The 21532-nt window shown below is 51.1% G+C and overlaps 4 protein-coding genes and 1 pseudogene across 4 annotated transcripts; 4 read left to right on the top strand and 1 right to left on the bottom strand.

Moving 5' to 3' along the window:
• The first annotated feature begins 263 nt into the window (after positions 1-263).
• LOC112882485 (GDSL esterase/lipase At1g28650-like) lies at positions 264-2919 on the top strand. The gene is made up of 3 exons (XM_025947554.1): positions 264-862; positions 966-1187; positions 1638-2919. Exons 1-3 carry the CDS (start codon positions 559-561, stop codon positions 2294-2296), a joined length of 1185 nt encoding a protein of 394 aa, XP_025803339.1. The 5' UTR covers positions 264-558; the 3' UTR covers positions 2297-2919.
• Positions 2920-5257: 2338 nt separating this feature from the next.
• LOC112881339 lies at positions 5258-7023 on the top strand (annotated as a pseudogene).
• A 697-nt stretch (positions 7024-7720) lies between these two features.
• On the top strand, positions 7721-10560 carry LOC112881637 (trafficking protein particle complex subunit 3). Its single transcript, XM_025946424.1, has 6 exons — positions 7721-7876; positions 7981-8111; positions 8210-8307; positions 9035-9134; positions 9872-10054; positions 10158-10560. Exons 2-6 carry the CDS (start codon positions 8052-8054, stop codon positions 10278-10280), a joined length of 564 nt encoding a protein of 187 aa, XP_025802209.1. The 5' UTR covers positions 7721-7876; positions 7981-8051; the 3' UTR covers positions 10281-10560.
• A 92-nt stretch (positions 10561-10652) lies between these two features.
• LOC112881636 (putative SWI/SNF-related matrix-associated actin-dependent regulator of chromatin subfamily A member 3-like 1) lies at positions 10653-15276 on the top strand. The gene is made up of 3 exons (XM_025946423.1): positions 10653-12390; positions 12805-13111; positions 14122-15276. The coding sequence occupies exons 1-3, from the start codon at positions 10765-10767 to the stop codon at positions 14988-14990; spliced, it is 2802 nt and encodes a 933-aa protein (XP_025802208.1). The 5' UTR covers positions 10653-10764; the 3' UTR covers positions 14991-15276.
• Positions 15277-17042: 1766 nt separating this feature from the next.
• Positions 17043-18508, bottom strand: LOC112879519 (photosystem I assembly factor PSA3, chloroplastic). The gene is made up of 3 exons (XM_025943788.1): positions 18066-18508; positions 17780-17944; positions 17043-17614 (listed from the first exon to the last, which is right to left on the bottom strand). Exons 1-3 carry the CDS (start codon positions 18414-18416, stop codon positions 17297-17299), a joined length of 834 nt encoding a protein of 277 aa, XP_025799573.1. The 5' UTR covers positions 18417-18508; the 3' UTR covers positions 17043-17296.
• Between the last annotated feature and the right edge of the window lie 3024 nt (positions 18509-21532).

The following is a 21532-nucleotide window of genomic DNA, read 5'->3' on the forward strand; positions in this document are numbered from 1 at the left end:
AGTAGGAAATCCTGCACACGATCGAGTTGACGAAACCCAACCGCGACAACGCAACGTCCAAGACGCAGATCAGATCACACACACCGCGTATCCTAATTCCGGTGACGCGACCCGGCAAGCGTGCGCGTTTAGGCTAGCTCCATGTCCATGGCTGCCGCCGCGTCACCGGCCGGCCCGCCACCGGCGGCTTCCCGTCGCCATCGCCGTCTTTCCCCTCTTTCACCAAACAGATGGCTAATCATTCTCGTTGTCCGGCTGGTTGCTTCGTGCAGGCCTCCAGTTCTTCGATCGGATCCATCGGCGAGATGCGATGCGTGGCAATCAATGGTCCGCAGGGCACTTGCTTGACACTATATATGACAGCCTGACCCCAACCGTGCCGTGCCCTCTTCTGCCCCGACCCGTCGCCATCCCATCCGAGCCGCGCTCGCCACAAGGAAGACACCGAGGCGCCGACAACGGCCTGGCGTGTGTATATACACCCTTGACCCTTCCCCGAGCCGGGCCGAGAGAGCACTACGCGCGGCAGCAGCAGCAAGCCAGCAACTTGCTAGCGGGATGGCGAAGCCACTGCTGATGCTGCCTCTGCTCGCCGCGGCGTTCTTCCTGGCGGCCGCGGCGTCGGCGTCGGCGCCCGTGCCTGCTGCGGCTGCTACTACTCCGGCGGCGACGCGGACGGCGAACCGCAGCGGCGGCTGCTACCCCCGCTTCTTCGCGTTCGGGGACTCGCTCATCGACACGGGCAACTTCATCCACTACTCCACCGCGCCGGGGCCCGTGGCGCGGTCGCCCTACGGCGAGACATTCTTCCACCGCCCCACCGGGCGCTGGTCCGACGGCCGCCTCGTCGTCGACTTCGTCGGTGCGTGCCTATATCTAGCTATGCGCTTCACGACGACCGCCGCGACGCTTAGCAGGGTCGGTTACATTACATGACGCTGATGACTCTTTGTATGTGCGTGCAGTGGAGCGGCTGGGGTTCCCGTACTGGACGCCGTACCTGGCCGGCAAGACCAAGGAGGACTTCCGTTACGGTGCCAACTTCGCGGTGGCCAGCGGCACGGCGCTCAACCAGCTGCTCTTCAAGAAGAAGCACCTTGACGTCGGCGGCATCACGCCCTACTCCCTCGGCGTGCAGATCCGCTGGTTCGAGAAAGTGCTCGCCATGCTTGGCTCCACGGAGCACGGTACGCCAGCGGTGACTAGTCAAGCATGTTTGTTCTCTATGGAATGGAATCTTTGTAAAATTTCTACCTAGCCTTCTAAACATGTTTGGATTGGCCATTGACACATCATTTTAAAGATGCTACCAGATTAGCACGCACATCGATCACCACATGCAAATTGTGCGTCTCTCTGGCCTACTGCAGTGCTTCAAGATATTTCCAGATTAGGACACATTTTGAGTCGCCGTTGTTTCCTATTCTGTACAACCAGCTCACTTGTCACCGACCGACGACACAAACAACACGCTCGCATCCACGCTTGATACTGACTGGATGCTCGATAGCTACGGCTACTGTGTGTGCATAGTGGCCTATCGGATGTTCCAGCCAGCTCACTGTCCCTCGATCAGCAGTGTACACATGAAATTATCGATTGTACCTGTTCATAATGGTGGTGTCACTGATGCGCAGAGCGGAGGGAGATCATGGCGAGCTCGCTGTTCCTGGTCGGGGAGATCGGCGCCAACGACTACAACCACCCCTTCTTCCAGAACAAGACGCGGGAGTGGGTGATGCCGCTGGTGCCCCGCGTCATCCGCTCCATCGGGATGGCCCTGGAGGCCCTCATCCAGCTCGGCGCCAGGACGCTGTACGTGCCGGGCATCTTCCCGCTGGGTTGCGTCCCGCGCTACCTCTTCCTCTTCTGCAACAGCAGCACCGCCGACCATGACCCGGCCACTGGCTGCCTCCGCTGGCTCAATGACCTCACCACCCACCACAACAGCCTCCTCCAGGCCAAGCTCGCCGAGCTCCGCCGCGCCCACCTGGACGTCTCCCTCGTCTATGTCGACTACTACGACGAGGTCCTCTCCATCGTCAGCGCCCCAGCGAGGAACGGCTTCACCCCGGCCACTGCGCTCGACGCGTGCTGCGGCGGCGGCGGGTTCCACAACGCCAACTTCACCGTGCACTGCACCGAGCCGGGCGCCGTGCAGTGCCCCGACCCGTCCAGGTACGTGTCCTGGGACGGTCTGCACATGACGGAGGCGGTGTACCGGATCATGGCGCGTGGGATCCTCGACGGCCCTTTCGCCGTGCCTCCCATCGTGTCCAGATGCAAGACATACTAGATGTCTTTCGTCAACGGTGGTTGAGTGCCAAAGGTCAAGTAATCCGCCATCCAGCTGCTCAAAATAAGTTGTGTCTTCCTTGAATAAGGTGAAGTCGAACTAGTCTGCAAATTTACCTATATATTGATATTTTTTTAGAACAAACTTATCAGTTGTCATTCTTGCAATCGTTTGGTTGTGAGTATCTATGACAAATTTGACAACGACACGCTAACAAATGTCTTGGAATGCAATTCACTTATAATAACATGACATCATTATTAACTAAATACACCCACTTATCACAATATAATTAGTTTAAGACATTGATCAATATTTTCCCTTACTTATATATATAATATGTTTTATAGAATTGCTCTATTGTGATGAATCTAGTATAGCAGTACTAGTAACAATCTTATGTTGTTAAACTATTTATGTTTATTTTGCTCCTGATTGTGAAACCTAAATGGTTTGATGTAACTCTTCTCATAAACATTCGATGATGTCCGTTGACTTTTGAGGTAAACCATTTTAGTATTGACCACTATGTTTTTTGTTAGAAGTATGCTCTAAAGGTAATCATAGAGATGATCATATTTCGTTGTATCCATAATATATTATGTGTTCATTGAATATCCATGAAAGACAACTTGTATTGATTGGCAATTATGTGAATTGTTTACGAGACTCTTTACTTGTATGGTTATTCTAAAGTTATTCCTAGTCGGAGTTCATGTGTGGACACACATAAATATTAGACTAGCATATGTATTAGTTGATGACTGTGTTTCATAAGTCATAGATATGGAGATATCAAACTAATAATATAGGCGCATGTATAACATGAGGCTGGATCGACCCAACTCAATAAATAGTGATGTACGCTGTGTCCTTAGACGTGAGATTGTCGCATGTACTCAAGATGTGAACCGACCTACCTCAAACGCTACTCTGTAACTGGATAGTCATAAAGGTGGTTATCGGGTTTGTCAAGAAGCATGTTGTGAGACATGCTCAGTCAAGATGAGATTTGCCCCTCTCTGCTTGAGGGAGATATCTCTGAGCCCCTCGAGTGATCGGATCAAGAAATGCATGGTCGTGCTATGGTTAAGTGTTAACCAAGGATTCCGAATCAAGGCATCGAGAAAGAGAGGTCAGCTTGGAGCTAAACCAAATATCGTGAGGCAAAGGGAATAGCATGTATATATGAGATTGTGACGGCTCATCTGATATGATCTTTGCACCCACATAGTAGTTGACACGTCTTGCTAGAGGCCGCTGTCAACTATTGATCGAGTAGGAATACTCGGACCATATTTGTACGCGCGTGAGTCCATAGGGTCACACACTTAAGGGGTTAGAAGCCTAATGAGGATATGATCCGAATTAGACCGGTCTTAGGGGCACTAATGGACCTCGGTTAGGAAGCCCATTAGTGGGCGCCTATAAAAGAAGGGGTGGGGGCGCATGAAGTGGCTAACCCTAATTTCACGCCTGCGCCCACGGTTGCCCTCGCGGACCTAGCAATTCGAAGTGTGATGCTTGTTCCTTGTACGTGTGGATACCTTGGAGGTGCTGCATCTCCTGCACGAGGACGAGCCACATGCGAGGAGGTCTTGCAACTGCACTACCCCGACGCGCTACATAAGTTTTGCACCCGAGTGTCTAGTGGTAATTCCCTGATCTGTAACATCAGTTTTCATGGTTTATGCGGTGAAAAATTTTTGTTTATCGCTGGCGTAGTCCACCTCATATCCCTTCATTTTTCTTATTAAATTATAGTCATGATGTCTAATATTAGTTCTTAAGACAAATCTATACATGCGGTTTTCATGTCTTCAAATAAAATACCTTTAGAATGATTGACTAAGGTTTAATCAAATTTTGGTTAAAACGACAAATTTATGTGATCGTAGGGAATACATATATTTATGATTGAGGAAGTATGGTACAAAACAAGTATATCATTAAAACCGGAAAAAAAACAGCAATTTGATGAATGACACTTGGCGATTGGAGCACCGAAACTCCACTGATCAACTCATTGGAATTTGGATAGTTTGCCTGCATGCGCTGCAGTCATACAAATACTACAGCCCGACCTTGGACTGAAACTTAAAACTGAAACAGCGCTGCAGCGTTGTGATGCGGAACGGCCAATTGTGTTCATGAACCCGGCAGTGCGCCATGCCCTGCCATGAAAATGACCCGGCATCCTCCTCTGCTGAGCAAGGTCTCTGCTGCTGCAATTCTGCAAACACCCACATCACAGTCATGGTATAGTTCCTTGCAGCCAGATAGCAAACGCTTCTCGCCCTGCTGCCCACCCTGCCTTACCATACGTGACTGAAGATAAGAAACGTCGAGCTATATAAAGCACTGCCTTCCAAGCTCAGATACTGACAGCTAATGTTGAACCGGCAATACAGCACACCTTGCCGTATCATTTTGCCTCTGTGACATTTGGCACCTGTTCGCTGAACCTTGCATAGTTGCATCAACATCAAGCACCGTGTTTTGGTAGTGTGTTTTATTTCGATCCGTGTTCTGACAAATACTGACCACTGCTGCATCATCTATTCATCTTACCTCTGTTACGATGCATTTGACGTCAGTAACCTGAATCTTTTGGTCCTCTGTAACGTTGATGCTACTGCCAAATCTTTGGCATGTGTTCAGGACGAAACGTCACCTGAACCACGCAGCTTGTGTGGACCAACTGAAAGAGTCGCTTGATCGAACCACTAAGCTCGAAACTCATTACCACCTCGGCAAAATGTAATCCATGAATGCATCAGGGAGGCCAGTGTTGGTGTGGTGCCTGAGCCCTGAGCTATCTGCACCAGCTGGATTCGATCGGCCAGGCGGCTGCTGCAGCTTCGCCGTCCTATAAATGCATACGCAATAACGCAGAAGAGAGACCGTTCGCGCACTGAGCCAGTGAGCCACCCCTCGGCGTTCTTGCCTCTCCGACGATCCATGGCGACGGCGGCTTCTCGCGTTCTCGTCGCGGTGCAGGTCCTCGTCGCCGCCTGCGCGGTCCTCGGCGGCGGCGGCTGCTTCACGAGGCTCTTCAGCTTCGGCGACTCCATCACCGACAACGGCAACTGGATGCGCTACGCGCGCTCGCCGGGCGCCGTGGCGAGGCCGCCGTACGGGGAGACGTTCTTCCGCCGCCCCAACGGCCGCTTCTGCGACGGCCGGATCATCATCGACCACATCGGTGTGGCGCGCGCCCTCGCCGTGCTCTCGTCTTTTTTTCTGGCTGGCGGACACACGTGGCTGGCGAGCTACGCGCTTATTTACTCGCACTGCTGTGCCCTGTCTGTGTACATCTTGCAGCTGACGCGCTGGGGATACCGTTCCTGACGCCCTACCTCGCCGGCAACGCCAGCGAGGACTACGCGCACGGCGCCAACTTCGCCGTCGGCGGCGCGACGGCGCTCGGACACGACTACTTCAGGGGGAAGAAGCTCGACGCCCGTTTCACGCCCTACTCACTGCATTGGCAGATGAGATGGCTCAAGAAAGTGCTTCGCATGCTTTCGCCAGAACAAGGTGATCACGCTTGCTCTCGCATTACAAGTAGTACTGCACAACAAGAAATGCAGTGCTCAGTATAAAAACCATAAATATGGTAAAAAAGAATTCTTTTTTGAAGAAATTTTGTCGAATGCTTGCTGAAATTTGTCCTGATTGGTGCACCTTAACTGCACAAAAAATTGCCCTCTGGATGCCGCATTTCCCATGTCTGAATTCCGAACAGCGGCACTGATGCAGTGCACCGGTATCTACTATCTACAGTACTGCACTTTTGTTCTCCTGACGAACTGAATTTTTTTGACTCGTCAACTGCAATTTGCCGCCTATTTGACTTCAGGTCCAGCATGGAGTGATCTGATGGCGAGCTCGCTGTTTCTTGTCGGAGAGATCGGCGGAAACGACTACAACCAGGCCCTGTTCCAGGGAAGGTCCGTCGACGAGGTCAAGACCTACGTCCCCGACGTCGTCGCCGGCATCAGCGCTTCAGTAACTGTGCGCCATAACCCCCACAAAACCAGAAAAAGTTTGTCACAGACATGATCAAATGTTACAAATTCCACCACCATCCGATCCATGCTCTCTTGCAGGAACTGATCGGGCTAGGCGCTAAGACCGTAGTGGTGCCCGGGAACTTCCCGATCGGGTGCAACCCTGGGTACCTGGCCAAGTTCCAGACCAAGAACACGGCGCAGTACGACTCCATGGGCTGCCTCAGGTGGCCGAACGACCTCACCAAGCTCCACAACCGCGAGCTCAGGGTGGAGCTGGCCGAGCTCGGGCGGCGGCACCCAGCGTCGCCGTCGTCTACGCCGACTACTACGCCGCCGCCATGGACCTCACCGCCGACCCCCGCAAGCACGGTACTCAATCTAGTTCCTAGCTCGCGCCTTTAGTTCTTTCGTTCTTTGGTTTCACGCACCAGATCATCACCAGTGGCGAAATGTTCGCCCTCTCGATCGACAGGGTTCGGCGGCGAGCCGCTGGTGTCGTGCTGCGGCGGCGGGGGCCCCTACAACACCAACCTGACGGTGCACTGCGGCATGAGGACGGCGACGACGTGCCGCGACCCCTACGCCGCGGTGTCGTGGGACGGGTTCCACCTCACGGAGCACGCGTACAAGGTCATCGCCGACGGCGTGCTCCGGGGCCCGCACGCCGCGCCGCCCATACTGGCGAGATGCGGGCCCCGCGGCGGGCCGTGACCCTGGCCACCTCCCGAAAACGTCACCGTGGCACCTCCGACGCCTCTCAATCATGGTTTAGCATTGTCACATCCGGTGAACGGTTTTATTCAGCAGCAGCTTTGCATGGCAACAATCACTGTTCAGCTCGTAACTTCGCACGAATGGTCTGCATCAACCGATCGAACGGTCGTTTACAATCATTCGTGTGGGCGGAATATATCTCACTCGATCATCGATAATTAATTATCTTTAGCGGATCAATTTCACGATTCTTAAAACTATTTTATTTTAGCGCAAGGGAAATGTGTTCTGCACGAGTAAAAATGGAAAAGGTGCTACAATAAACTTTTTTTTCTCCTGCAGAATGCATTTATGCGTCATATAATTTTTTTTCCCAGACGTGCGGTTCTCGCCTACCTTTTTTTTCCTCTTGGGAACACGGTGCTCGCGGATGCAGAGGGACTCTCCCTCACTGACGTGTGGGCCCCACTGCACTCGGGCCCACACGTCAGCGGGTGAGTCCCCTACAATACTAGCTTGGAATGGTGTGTTTCAGTTGGGATCGTGGGCTTGTGGCTAAAAAACTCGAAGCGGGCGGGTTGGGGGATTGATGGGTTCGCTTCGCTAGGCTGGAATGGGCTAGGTTCCTTGGGCCAGATGACAAAGCGCGCCTTCGTCAGGGCCGAAGGAGTTCACATTAGCGGAGCCGGCCCATGGATGCTGCGCCATCATAATCTCTCCTGCACACCCGATCTCCGTCGCTGCTCGGCTTCTCTCCTCCCTGAGCACTTCGTCTCCGCCTCGTCGCCTCTCGCCTGCTAGTGGCCGAGTCGGCTCCTTCACAGCCGCAGGCCCCGCCGGAAGTGAGGAGGTACGCTTCGCCGCCTTTCGGATCTGGGTTTCTCCGTGCGGGTCGGACGCTAACCGGGGTTTTGGGGTTGCCCGCCTTATGATCTGCCTGTTCGGGTCTCGCAGCTGCGTAAGCAGGGGAGGGGCGACGCGGCGACTGCGCTCGTCGTCTCCGCCACCGTCGGCGGCCTCTCTCGATGGCGCCTCTCACGGCCCCCAAGTCCGGCGACGCCCTCTTCGCCAGCGTCGATCGCGTCGTAAGCTCCCTCAGCCGTCTGCGTTTGGGAAACCCAGGAGGGCTCTGGCACTGGATCTGGCCCTGGTCTGATCGCTTATGGTTCCTCGTTGGTTGCAGAACGCGGAGCTTTTCACGCTCACGTATGGCGCCATCGTGCGGCAGCTGCTCACGGATCTGGAGGAGGTCGAGGAGGTTAACAAGCAGCTAGATCAGATGTACGTGGGTACCCTTTTCCTACTTGCCCTGTTTTCCCCCGGTCAATCTGATGATGGATGATCTCTGTATATACTTTGTTCTATCTTCTTAAATGAATAGGCAGAACACCTGCCATAATCTGTTCAAAAAAAAACTGATGATGGAGCCAGTTAGATATTACATCAGTGATCTTAGTGTAGCAGTTGAAACTACAATTGTGATGCCTGAGTAGGATATTCAAATGGAGTTGAACTATGGAAGTTACAGTTGGTAAATGTGAGTAAAATGAAAAATGGTTTTTGACGCTGTTAAGTGTTACACCTTAAATGAGGAGAATTGGGTAGAGTGATGTGGGCTTCAGAAATATAAACTCTTAACTCCAAGATGATTTCCCGATCCAGCTCATACTACGCATTTCATGATGTTGATCGTGTTGATGTGGCAACATGGCATTCATATAATCCTATGCCACAGTTCTCCTGAGGGAGAAGATTTTCTCAATTGTGTGGTATTCCATTTGCAATTTTCTTCTAAATGAGGAATGATGAAGTTGGATCTGGAGTAAAATTTTAGATGAAATGGTAGTATGATTGGTGACATAACTGCTGTTTGGTAGCTTATTCCATGGCTTAATAGATGTCTCTTATTTGTTGGCTGCAATTCTCATTGTTTTATGTAGTCAAGTGTTGCTCCTCTGAACCCTTTACAATATATGTGGTTTGTTTTTTTTAAACATTTCACTTCCAGGGGTTACAACATTGGAACACGGTTGGTTGATGAGTTCTTAGCAAAGTCAAATGTATCAAGGTGCGTTGACTTCAAGGAGACTGCTGATGTTATCGCAAAGGTCTTTGCTAAACTCACTGTTATTGGTAATGTAGCAGAAATATAATTTGTTCACATCAATGCGTAACTGCCAAGCCTTCTGTTCTTATTCCTAATTACTATATGGCACAGCTGTCAGTGCATTCTGTGTATGTTTAATATCCTAACAAGAATTTATCCAGAATTAGGTAATGCATATGAGCTCAATGGTAGTCCACGCGGTTTCTTTTGTTATATTTTCATTTAGCGCATCTATATTTTTAGTGTTATCTGTGTCATGAAAGCAAAATCAATAGAACTCAAGGGGCACAAATGAAAGTGAGACATTGTATTGCGTCTATGTTGGGATTGGACAAAAAACCCTCAACTGTAGCACAATTAGTTCAAATTCTTTCTTAAGCAAATGTATTGGAATATCTCATTCTTGTAGCAACTCCAGATCCTGCTCCTATGCAATTTCTGGCCCCATTACTAACAGTGAAAACAATTCAGTACCATGATGTGCCTTATAGAAATCTGCATATTGTGTATATTGTGGTTTAAGCTTTTTATTTTGTATACCTTTTGTTTCTTGGTTTATTGAAGTCCAACGTCTCTTTTCCATAATTCTATTTGGTTTGATACTTCCGCTACATTAAGATACTGAAGCTATTGGCTATCAAGTGTTTTTCACTTCCTCTTCCAACCTCACTTCTTTGTTTTGCCACCCTCTATGGCTTTATGATCTTGATGGCATCCTTTCTTTCATTTTCGAAACAGCTTGGATTCAAGATGTTCTTGGGTGTGACTGCAACTGTAACCAATTGGGATGCTGAGGGTACAAGTTGCAGCTTTGTATTGGAGGACAATCCTCTTGTTGATTTTGTTGAGCTCCCTGACACTTGCCAAGGCCTTCATTATTGCAATGTGCTAAGTGGAGTAATCAGGGGAGCATTGGAAATGGTTAGTTCTTCTGTTATTGCCATCTCATTTTATTTAGGTTTTTAAATCTTTACTCTATCTACAATTATGAAGATTGCCCTGATCGATTGCAATTGTGATCTAGGTGTCCATGAAGACAGAGGTGACATGGGTCCGCGACATGCTCCGTGGGGATGACGCCTATGAGATGCGGGTCAAGCTTATCAAGCAAGTCCCTGAGGAATACCCCTACAAGGACGATGACTAGTTTGATTTCAGGCGAAGTTCCTGCAGCAAGGGCGCTAGTTTGCTTGTCTGGGTGTTCATTTTGCTGTCCTTTGCTGTGGATCTAGTCCTGGTATTACATGACGTCACAAGAGTAAACCGTTGATTGCATTTACACTTGCCGTGTGTATTACTGATGTATTGTAGAAATATTACATATATTTCATGCCTTGCGGCTTTGAATTAGCCTGGTGAATTAAGGGCATCTGTGGTGCTCCGGATCGTTCCTGCTGTGTTAGCGAGAAATAAAGTTTTTTTTCCCAGTCTGGTTAACTGGCAGATTTCTGGAAACAGTTGACAACGCACTCCTTCAGCAGTTTTTCTGCCTGCTTTCTAGCGAAGTGTCTCTCCTTATTCGTAATGGTTAATCGTCATTAGCCAAGCATGTGTTTTGTAGATATCGCACCATTTGATGTACTTTAACAGGCAATACAAATGGATAAGTACTTCTTTTTTTCAGGGAGATAATGGCTTACTTAACGACCATTGGTTTGGTGACACGTGAAAATAAAAAGGGAGTGTTTTGGGGTGCATTAACTCCGCTGGAAACTTCGAATCCTGCTCGCCTCGCCAACGGTAAAAAGCAGAAAGGGAGCCGTGAAAATTTCCCCATTCTTTCTTCACCCACATCCGCCCCGAGATCAAAGGCCGCCGCAACCGCCCTTCACCATTCCCCCCGGATTCCGCCGCCTATTCAAACCCCGTCCCCCAGTCCAAAGTCCAAACCCTTTTCCCCGTTCCCTCCGTCCCGTTCTTCCGCCACCACCATGGCCGCCGCCTCCTCCAGCGGCGGCGACGGCGAGCCCTACCTCCTGGGCTTCATCGTCACCAAGATCGTCGGCATGCGCTACTACTCCGCCAGGGTCGCCGGCCGCGAGAGCGTGGGCCTGGTCCGGGAGCCGCTGAACATCCACGACGGGAACGCCATCGCCGTCAAAAATGCCCGCCACGAGCAGGTCGGCCACCTCCCCGCCCCCGTCGCCAAGGCGCTCGCCCCGCTCCTCGACTCCCACCTCCTCACCGCGGCGCACGGCATCGTGCCCCGCTCCGACTCCAAGATCAACCGCAACGCCTACAGCCTCCCCTGCCAGGTCCACCTCTTCGCGGGCCCCGCCGCAGCCGCCGTCGTCGAGGCCGCGCTCGAAGAGGCCGGGCTCGACCTCATCCACGCCGACCACCCTGAGTTCGCCCTCTCCCAGTCCGCCGCGGTCATGGAGCGGACCAAGAAGGCCGGCCGGGACGTCGATAAGCTCTTCTCGCTCGTGGGGGGCAAGGAAGGGAAGGCCCGGATTCTGCCGATGGAGGCGCCGGGGGATGTCGTGCTATCGGAGCTGTTCGACCATCAGAAGGGGGCGCTGGGGTGGCTGGTGCACAGGGAAGAGTCTGAAGACCTGCCGCCGTTCTGGCAAGAAACTGAAGATGGCCGATTCGAGAATGTACTTACCAATCAGATGACAGTGGAGCGGCCGCCGCCGCTGAAAGGTGGGATTTTCGCTGATGATATGGGGCTAGGGAAGACCCTCACTCTGTTGTCCTTGATTGGGAGGACTAAAGCTCGTAATGTGGGTGTGAAGAAGGGTGGAGGGGCGAAGAGGAGGAAGGTTGAGGATGCAGGGGAGGGACCACGGCCGACACTTGTGGTGTGCCCGCCCTCGGTGTTCTCGTCTTGGGTAACACAATTGGAGGAGCACTTAGAACCAGGCAGCTTGAAAGTGTATATGTACCATGGCGAGCGGACAAGAGATAAGAAGGAGCTGCTGAAGTATGATCTCGTTCTTACCACTTACAGCATCTTGGGGACAGAATTTGAGCAGGAGGACTCACCGGTGAAGCAGATCGAGTGGTTCCGAGTGATTCTGGATGAAGCCCATGTGATCAAGAATTTTACTGCACGGCAGACAAAGGCGGTGATTGCTTTGAATGCAGAGAGGCGGTGGGTGGTCACTGGGACACCGATTCAGAACAGCTCATTCGATTTATACCCCCTCATGGCATTTTTGAGGTTCCAGCCATTTTCGATCAAGAGCTACTGGCAGAGCTTGATCCAGCGCCCCTTAGAGAATGGGAATAAGACTGGGTTGTCACGGTTGCAAGTAAGTTAACACAATTTTTCCTCTCTTATCAATTCTCACTGCATAGGCCATCTTTATCATTGCACAGCTGGTAAGAGCTAGGAACTAGAGAGATTGGGCAGCTGCATCAAATGTTCTTGAATGGTAAAAGAAGCTGACTTGCAAACCTGCTCGTAGAGTTATCTACTTATCTATGCAACTCCTCATCCTATTTGAGTTGTAGGAGGTCTTGCAGTGTGTACATGCTGTTGTGTTGCGAGGTGTATTTTCTGAACTCTCATATTACTTGGCTGTTCTCATCACAATGTCCTTGCATATATATTTAGCATTATGTTATTTGTATAAGTTCCATCATGACACTACATGCATTAAAAAAACATGACACAATGTGTTACTTTATTCACTCTTTTTTTTTGTCTTGTCTGCTTATTCCAGATCCTCCTAGGTGCAATCTCACTGCGCAGAATCAAAGAGACAGACATTGGAACCAAGAGCATGATTGAGCTTCCCCCTAAAACTGTTTTAGAATGCTATATTGATCTTTCTGCAGAGGAGCGTGAGATATATGATCAGATGGAACTGCAAGGGAAAAACAAAATGCAAGAATTTGGTGACAGAGATTCATTTTTGCGTAATTATTCCACTGTGCTTTATTTCATTCTGAGGCTGCGCCAGCTGTGTGACGATGTATCATTGTGTCCTTTAGACGTGAAATCATGGCTTCCCTCCAACTCCCTCGAAGGTATGCCCTTTTCCCATCTTGTTTATTCTGAATGTGTTACCACTTGTGAACTTGCCATGACGAAGTATGGCCAGATCAAGCTTTTCATCCGCTCGAAATGCTAATTAAAACATACGGATTTAAATTGGATGGCCTTGTTGCTTAGTAAATATCATATGAGAGGAATAGCATATTAGTGTTTATTTGAAGTTTCATTTTACTTTTCTTTTTCCTGGAATGGAGTTTAACCACCAACTAGCAAGCAGAAAGTGTTGCTGGTTTTCCAATTCCAGATGGTATCCTCTGAACAATTTTTTTTTCAGCAACTTTTGTCTTTTGTGACTGAAGTGCACAATATCACAGTGTTCTTCCAAGAATCTTAAAATCATCTCATAGCCTGCAAAGGCATATTCCTTCAAATTGTTTTCTCCGCAAGCACAATACTGTCCAGATTACTCCCGTTTGAAGACGGTGCATTGTCAAGAAATCAATGGTCCGAATGTCTGCCGGATCCACACAGATAGCAGCTCTGTTTTTTCTCTAAAAATTTTCCCATGTCTAAGGATGGCATAAGTTATCCTTACAGAAAATTTGTTGGCGTGTTATCCGGGCCTGCCATTGTTACTTTTGTAGCATTATCAGTATCCCTATAACAATATTTCCCTATAACAGTATTTCAACTTTTCTCCTCTGTTAGGTCAATATCAATCCCAGTCAAACAACTACTTTAGGTTAGTGATGCTTACTGAAAGCTCATTCACGGTGCAAAGTGCCCGTATGAATATTGTGTCGTCATCATGTGCATGATATATAATTTAAGATGTTGTGAAAATTTGTGGAAAAAGGAACAATATATTTATCGTCAGCATAAATTTACCATGTTTAGACTTCTTGTTGCTAGTTTGCTATACTTGTGCCACTAATTGTAATGATGAATTCGACAAATTCTTATCCTCTGCTTACCTTGTTGTAAACCTAATTTTGTCTACCATTGTTCTCATGTCTTTTCACTTTGGTGTGCTTTGATACAGATGTGTCTAAAAACCCAGAGCTGTTGAAGAAACTGGCTTCATTGGTTGATGATGGAGATGACTTTGACTGTCCAATTTGCCTCTCTCCACCTACTAAAACTGTGATAACCAGCTGCACTCACATATACTGCCATACCTGCATTATGAAAATCCTCAAGAGCTCCAGTTCCCGTTGCCCAATATGCCGGCACTCGTTATCAAAAGAGGACCTCTTCCTTGCTCCAGAGGTAAATCATTCCGATGAAGATGGATCAGGCAACCCTGGGTCTGACAAGCCCCTCTCTTCCAAGGTGCAAGCCTTACTGAAGCTGCTGAAGACTTCACAGAACGAAGACCCCTTGTCGAAGTCTGTTGTTTTTTCTCAGTTCAAGCAGATGTTGATATTGCTGGAAGCACCCCTAAAAAATGCGGGCTTCAACATTCTGCGTCTTGATGGGTCAATGAGCATGAAGAAGAGGCTGCAAGTCATCAAGCAGTTCGCTCATGGTGGCCCTGACACTCCAACCGTGCTGCTGGCCAGCCTGAAAGCCGCGGGAGCCGGTGTGAACCTGACGGCTGCCTCGACGGTGTACCTCTTCGACCCCTGGTGGAACCCTGGGGTGGAGGAGCAGGCCATGGACAGGGTGCATCGGATCGGGCAGAAGAAAGAAGTGAAGGTGGTACGGCTCATCGTGAAGGGCAGCATCGAGGAGAGGATACTGTCGCTGCAGGAGAAGAAGAAGCGGCTGATCAGCAGCGCGTTCGGGAAGAAGAAGGGAGGCAAGGACGACAAGGAGATGCGTGTGGAAGAGCTCCGGATGATGCTGGGCCTAGATAAGGGAAGGCCGGTTGCTGGTTGCCGCCCTTCTGAAGCTTGTCATGTACAGTAGGTCCTAGCTCTAGGGATGGAAGTTGTAGCTAGTGGATGGAGCAGAGAGCAAAGAGAGGCTTGTTGGAGTTGCCTAGCAGTGGGAGCATCTGATGTTAGAAGAGCTCCCTTAATATTTCAGCTTTTGAAGTGTAGGCACAGGGCAGGTAGATCAATGCTAAAATGAAGTGCTAGTAACTCTTTGGGATCAATTGATCAATCTAAAATGAAGTGCTAGTAACTCTTTGGGATCATTGATGATGTATTGATCGAATCTACAGTATTTTTGTCTGGTTTGAGAATGCCAATCTTTCCCTGTGTAGCTTACTCTATTATTGTAACAAGTGAAATCACATCCTTCCCTAATAACATTAGTGAGCTCAAAAGTTTTTGCCTTGCACCTGTAAAACATGTAATGAAGCACATCTTGGCTGAAAAATACTTTGATTCTAGATTTAGAGCCCTTTCTTTTCATATCAGCCTCAGGCCCTACTGAACTGATACGTGGCAAAATGCAAGGTCAGGTCAATTCCTGATGCTGATTTGTTCCATCCATGAGATTGTGCAGAACTTTTAGGGTTTGACATATTCTGAAATGGCCATGCATTTTCCCGCGTGTCTATTCAGTAGGAACTGAAGCTGATATGAAGCAGATCACAAGTAGGAACTGAGACTGATATGCACACATGCATGCTGACAGGTGCACAGATTAAAGGAGACCGATGAATTGCGTCAAGATATCGATTAAAATGCGAAATGTTTCATCGGACACAAATTGGCGATGAAATCTGAAGCACTGAAGAACATGTGCCACTACCGCACCATCCACTACCCTCGCGTTCGTAGCTGGGCACGGCCGGGAGGAAGACGAACAGGTGCGAGCCATGGCCAGCCAAAGCCAGTGTGAGCAGCACAAAGCGCGCGAGCCCCCGGGCGTCCGGTGGTTGCGGCCTTGCGAGAGCAGAAGAGAGGAAAATCTTGATGGTTCCTGGTGTTCAGCGCGATTGCTGGGCGGAATAGTGTCTCGTGATTCCCACCAGGACAGTGGATGGGGCTGACAGCGACGGCGGTGGCGGTGGCCAGGGCACGGCGGGCGGGCTGGAGGAAGGAGAAGCAGACCCAAACTATGGAATTAGGGGTCTACCTGCAAAAATCCGGATCGCGATTCCGATTAAGAGGGTTACGAGAAAATAGTTTGGATCTATATGAAAATATTCGGATCGCGATTAATAGTCGCGCTCCGAATTAGGAGGTTATTTGAAAACCACCGAGGGTCGATATCAAATATTATCTTTCTTAAAGTTTTGCGGGCCACCTCCACTCCATGGCAGCCCAGGGAGATCCCGCCTCCGCCAACGGCATCTGCCATCCCCGCCGGTAGTCCCGCACGAGCCTCCGTCCAATCTACAGTCTAACCGTGGTGGCACACTCCCCCACTCACTTACCCAAGGTCGATCTCGCGTCAGGGTAAACCACTCCTCCGCTTCATGCATGCAGCGCCTCGCCGGAGCAAAGAGCATTTTGCAGGCTGGAAGAGCAGGAAGAACCGAGCTCTGATTCAATCTGAAATCGGGGTTCGCCACTCCGTGCCTCCGTGGAATGCGTCGACAGCATCGCCTCGAGCAACGACGAAGCGAACGAACGCGTTCTCCGCTCCTCCCTAGTACGCCGCCCTCCACGTCCGCGACGAGACGGCGTCGGCCGTCTGCGACGCCCCGTCGACAGCCGACGCAACCTGCAAGGTCTACGGCTCGATTGTTGACCGGTGACACCCCTGCCTGCTGGTACTACATTTACAGCATAGTACTACTCCGTTTCTCCATAAAAAAAAGAGTATGCTGTCAGTCTCAGACGCTGGCAAGATCTTGCGGTGACTGCTCAGTTCCTTGCTGTCAGTTCCGTTTAGACAGGTTCATGCCCCTAATCATATGGTTTGTTTGATAATTTCAGGATCTTTCAAGATTTAATGTCAGTTTAATTCTGTTTATTACCACACGTGTTGTGCTTCCTATTCAGCATGTCATGTTCCTTCTAGATTGATGGAGAGTCTATCCAAAGGAAAGTCTTGAGTATCTAGCAGATACTGAGATACCATCCTCGCTACTTTCATTTGTGTTGCAATGTAAGCTATCGTGGCTGATTCCTCCTAGCACACCTACTAGTATAGTAAAAACCACACTGCATCTGCCTTGTTCTCATCTTCCTACAACTATGAACCTCGTCGACACCTGACCCAAACACGGCCAAATTGAACACGCCGTGTAAGTTGTGATTTCGGACTACACTGCCTTCTATGACAAAAAAAAAATTAAATCTGCTGCTCGATGCTCATGAGGAGTCCAGCTTATTCTGTTTCAGAAACTCCAGGTCCTTGAGCTGCCGCTGTTGAACTTCCTTGGACACGGTCTTCCCGTCCCGCTTCCTCTCGCCGGAGGCCACCTGCTTGGCCATGGACGCCACCATCCTCTCGACCGCCGGCCTCCCGACGGACGGGAAGACCGCGTTCAGTATCGTGCGGAGGAGCTTCTCGTCTTCCTCCTCGACCATGTCCTGCCCGAAGCAGCAGACGTAGATGGCCTCCAGGGCCTTCTCCGCCCGTGTCTCCATGGCTATCTGCGGGGCTGGAGCCTTGAGCTTTGCTCGTTTCTGCATAACAATTCATTCATCATCCACTCTCTTAGCCTCCAACTGATGATAATTTTCTGCAATTGTTTCTAGTAATGCCATTGCAATGCAGAGTTGCAGATAGTAACTAAGGAATGTTATCATCAAGATTCAAGAAGAAGCTGCAGAGAGAAAGGCGTTCACCACCTCCTTTGCCGCCCTCATCATATCGATGAAGGTCTCCTCCTCAAACTCGATGTCGTTGGAAATGCGGAGCCGCGCCACGCCTTCCAAAATCTCCTCCGTCTTGAGCAGCCCGGCGCCGACGGCGGCCAGCCAGCAGCACAGCAGGACGTAGAAGGGATCTCCCGGCTGCCCAACGGATGCATGCATGTCTCTTTAATTAATTTTTTTACTCGCAAGTTTCGCACGGATGCAGTAGGGCAAGATCAGAAAGGATCAGGAGGACGCGGGAAGCCAGTGGGTCGCAGACCTTGCCCCGGCGCTCGTTGAAGTCGTAGAAGGCCTGCGAGTCCATGACGGTGCACTTCTTGCTGACGCGGCGGCGGAACTCGGCGAAGTCGATGATGTCACCGCCGACGCCGCCCTCGTCGCTCAGGATACGCGCCACGAGTCCCACCACGGGGAGCGCGCCGACGAGGCGCCCCGCGATGGCCGCCGGCGAGTTCGGGTTCGGCTCCATGTACGCCACCACCGCCGCCCCATGCCGGCGCCGGCGCCGCCGCCCGTGGAACGCAGGGCAGCTGGGCCGGCCGCGGCGCGGGAGCGGGAGGAAGGGGGAGGTGAGAGCGAGGTGCCTGTGGGCGACGGGTAGTGCCCCCATGCCCACCGTCGATGGAGCGAGCTCACTCGGATGCCGCGGCGCCTGTGTGGTGGGCGTGGCGCGCGCGCCTTATCTCGTCGCGTGGACTTCTCCCAGGCTGTTACTCATTGGATTTCTCTCAGAAGAACCAGATGGCGCGCGTTGTGGGCCCAGCCTAATTTCTCTCGGTGCGCCGCCTGCTGGGCCGCGACACACACCTGGGCGCGCGCTCCGCCTGCTGTGGCGTGGACCTCCCGGTTCCCTCGGACGGCCCACCGAGTCCAGCCAGCCAAGCAGAGGCACTGCTGCTGCTCATGGAGTCGATGGTTGGGGATTAGGTTTGGGCGACGCCTGCGCTGGTCGCCGGCGGGCCCGGCGCGTCACATGCTGTGCCTCCGCTCCATCCGCCGCCAAATAATGCCGGTGGTTGGCGCAGGCCCGGGCCCGGCGACCGGCGCCGAATGGACACGGCACGCCACCGTTTGTATCTGCATGTCTCCTTCCCGTTCGTTGTGGCTGCTAACCCCTGACCACGCTTTTTCATCGGAGTACGAAGCTCCATCGCCGCATCGCTACTCGCGGTGCGGACGTGAAGTGCCTGCCGTTGCTCGCTCGCTCGCTCGCTTTGGAGTCGTGGAGTGACGACAGCGACGGTGGTGCTGGTTGGTTGGTTGCTGTGAACCGTGATGGGCCTCTTCGGGGGTGGGCCGGTGGGTGGGGTCGGGGCAGCTCGTGTCTCCTCGTCGCCGTCGCTAGTCGTGGCCTCCGGGGCCCGTCTGGATTTTCCAATCCATTGGAGAGAAAAAAAACTTTTGTGGCAAGATTTCGTGGTGCTGTTTGTGGACTCGCAATTTTCGGGTGGTTTTTTGCAAGCATATTTTGCAACTCCAATTCTCCAAACCATTTGTCTCGGTCATGTACGTTCACATGCCTTTGAGCATGTCTGAGTTTGACACCCTTGTACCACCCTGTGTTCTTTTCTTCCCCGAGATTAATTCCTGTATGGTATGGTGGCATGTCATAGTCTAGCATGTACTTCATCCGACTACGTACGGTTGGCCAGCTATATCCCTACCCTTGCTGCCCTGAATGCTGAATCCAGACAGGTGGGTCGTAAGCACGCAAGAAACGTGGGCACGTGTTCCACGCCCACCCTGATCATAGGCTTGCCGCGAGACATCGACGGTAACACAAGGGCTTGCAGCAAGATCACGACGAGGCCACGTACGTGCGCCCTGAAAGAAAAGGAAAAAAAAAACCACGAGGCTGCAAGTAGAGACACGTCGCGGCGTGTCACGAGCTGGCCGGGTTTCTGTCCGGATGCGCACGAATGAGGATCGGCCGGGTGACCACTGCCCAGAATCATATCAGACGGTCGAACCAAACCAAACCATCGTCCCGCCACGCTGCGAGCCCTGCCCGTGCCGGGCGCGGCGCGGGCCACGCGATAGATCCCGACCCCGGAGGCGGCGGCGGCGGGAGGCGACAGGGCCGGCAGCCACACCTTCGCGGAATGAGTAGGTGTCGCCGTGTCGCGCCCGAACCTGATGCGTGCCGGCAAGCGGCGCATCACGACGCTCCTCCTCCACCGGCTCGCCGACATGTGTCCGCGGCAGTCACCCGTGCCGACTCCCCGGCCGAAATCTTCCCGGGCTGGTAGGCTGGTGCTAGCATTTGCTTAGACGATGCAAACTCCTCTGCTTAATCACTAGCAGTGCTGCTAGTTTAATCCGCGCTGCGATCGCATCAACCGGTCCCTGATCGGATCTTGACAGGGAACGGCAGCTGGTTGGTTGATTTTTTTTTTTTTGAAGGGAGCTGGTTAGTTGATTGGATGAAGGGGACAGTTGCTTCAGATCGAGTTGGATTTCATCAAGACATCAGTTGGAGCAGATCGGATTACGATGGCTTGGAATAATTAACGTAACAGTTTCGGACGAGCTCGATCCGGACCACCGGGATTAATTAAATCCGAATAAATCCGGGCATTTCGTCGTTCTTTCTATTCGATTTAATTAATTATTTTTTAGACGCGAGTTTGGAGTTTGCTTCAATTCTGGATTTGGATGATGGGGAAAAAAATTAAAAGTACGCGGTTGCGTATCGTTTGTGTTAATCAAAGGGGAAAACGCGAACGGTGTAGCCGTGCGGAAACCAACCTTGCGTTCGGCAACTTGGAAATAAAGGTGCGGGTGGGCATTAAGAAAAGCTGGGGGAGTGACGGCGACTCATGCTGGGCGGCGGCAAAGTTTAGCTTTCTGCGTGCGCGTAAAATATCCCGGAATCAACCAGCACAAGATCGTACCCAAATCCCACTCTTATTTTAACGGGTGCACGAGACGTGTCTCGTGTCCTTCTGATGCTGTGTTTTATTTCTTTCTTTCTTTTTTCGTTCAAATCCAACAGCCGCTTAATGTTAAGCAGACAAAAATGGTTGGCTGTACATCCAGCACAAATCTCAATTAGTACTGTCGTTAATTTAAAAATTAAAATGGTGGCCGCTTTTCAAATTTCCAGCCTCCCCGTTTGCTATTCTGCAGGCACGCATGACGGACGCACGCGTGACCATAGGGTTTCCGGCCACAGGGCATCCATCCCCCAGCCAACTTTCAACGCCTCCCACAAACGCTTCGAGCTTTGAAGCCAATGTTGTCCATTCCCTCCATATTTAAACGCGCCTCGGGCGGGGCACTCCGCGGCCGCCTGGCGACGCCGTCACGCTGAGCAGTGGGGCCGGGCGCGACGGGGGGAGATGCCGCGATGCTCCGCGCGGCCGAGGCATGAATGATCACGGCCAATGAATGATTTGCTTCGGGCTTGTCAAACCAGCCGCACTGTTGGTTTATGGTGTTCACACAAAGTCTGCCCGGCTGCCCCTTTGCTTGGGACAAAGAGGAAAAAAGCACAATCGAATTGACCAGTTCTCAAAAAGTTCAAATACTTCTAAGTTCTTCGTCTCTGAAATAAAATTTTGACCAAACCTAGTTTCTTTTAATATCGTGTGAAATTTGACCGAAATTCTGATGTAATTGGCCAACATTGACCCAAACCGTGGACCAAATGACCTCGAGACCAAGTTCACCGCCGTAGCATACAGCTTACGCCAGAGGTTCGCGGAAGTCTGCGAGGAAGTCCCT

The sequence above is a fragment of the Panicum hallii genome, chromosome 2, assembly GCF_002211085.1.
Source record: "Panicum hallii strain FIL2 chromosome 2, PHallii_v3.1, whole genome shotgun sequence".
Classification (NCBI taxonomy): Eukaryota; Viridiplantae; Streptophyta; class Magnoliopsida; order Poales; family Poaceae; genus Panicum; species Panicum hallii.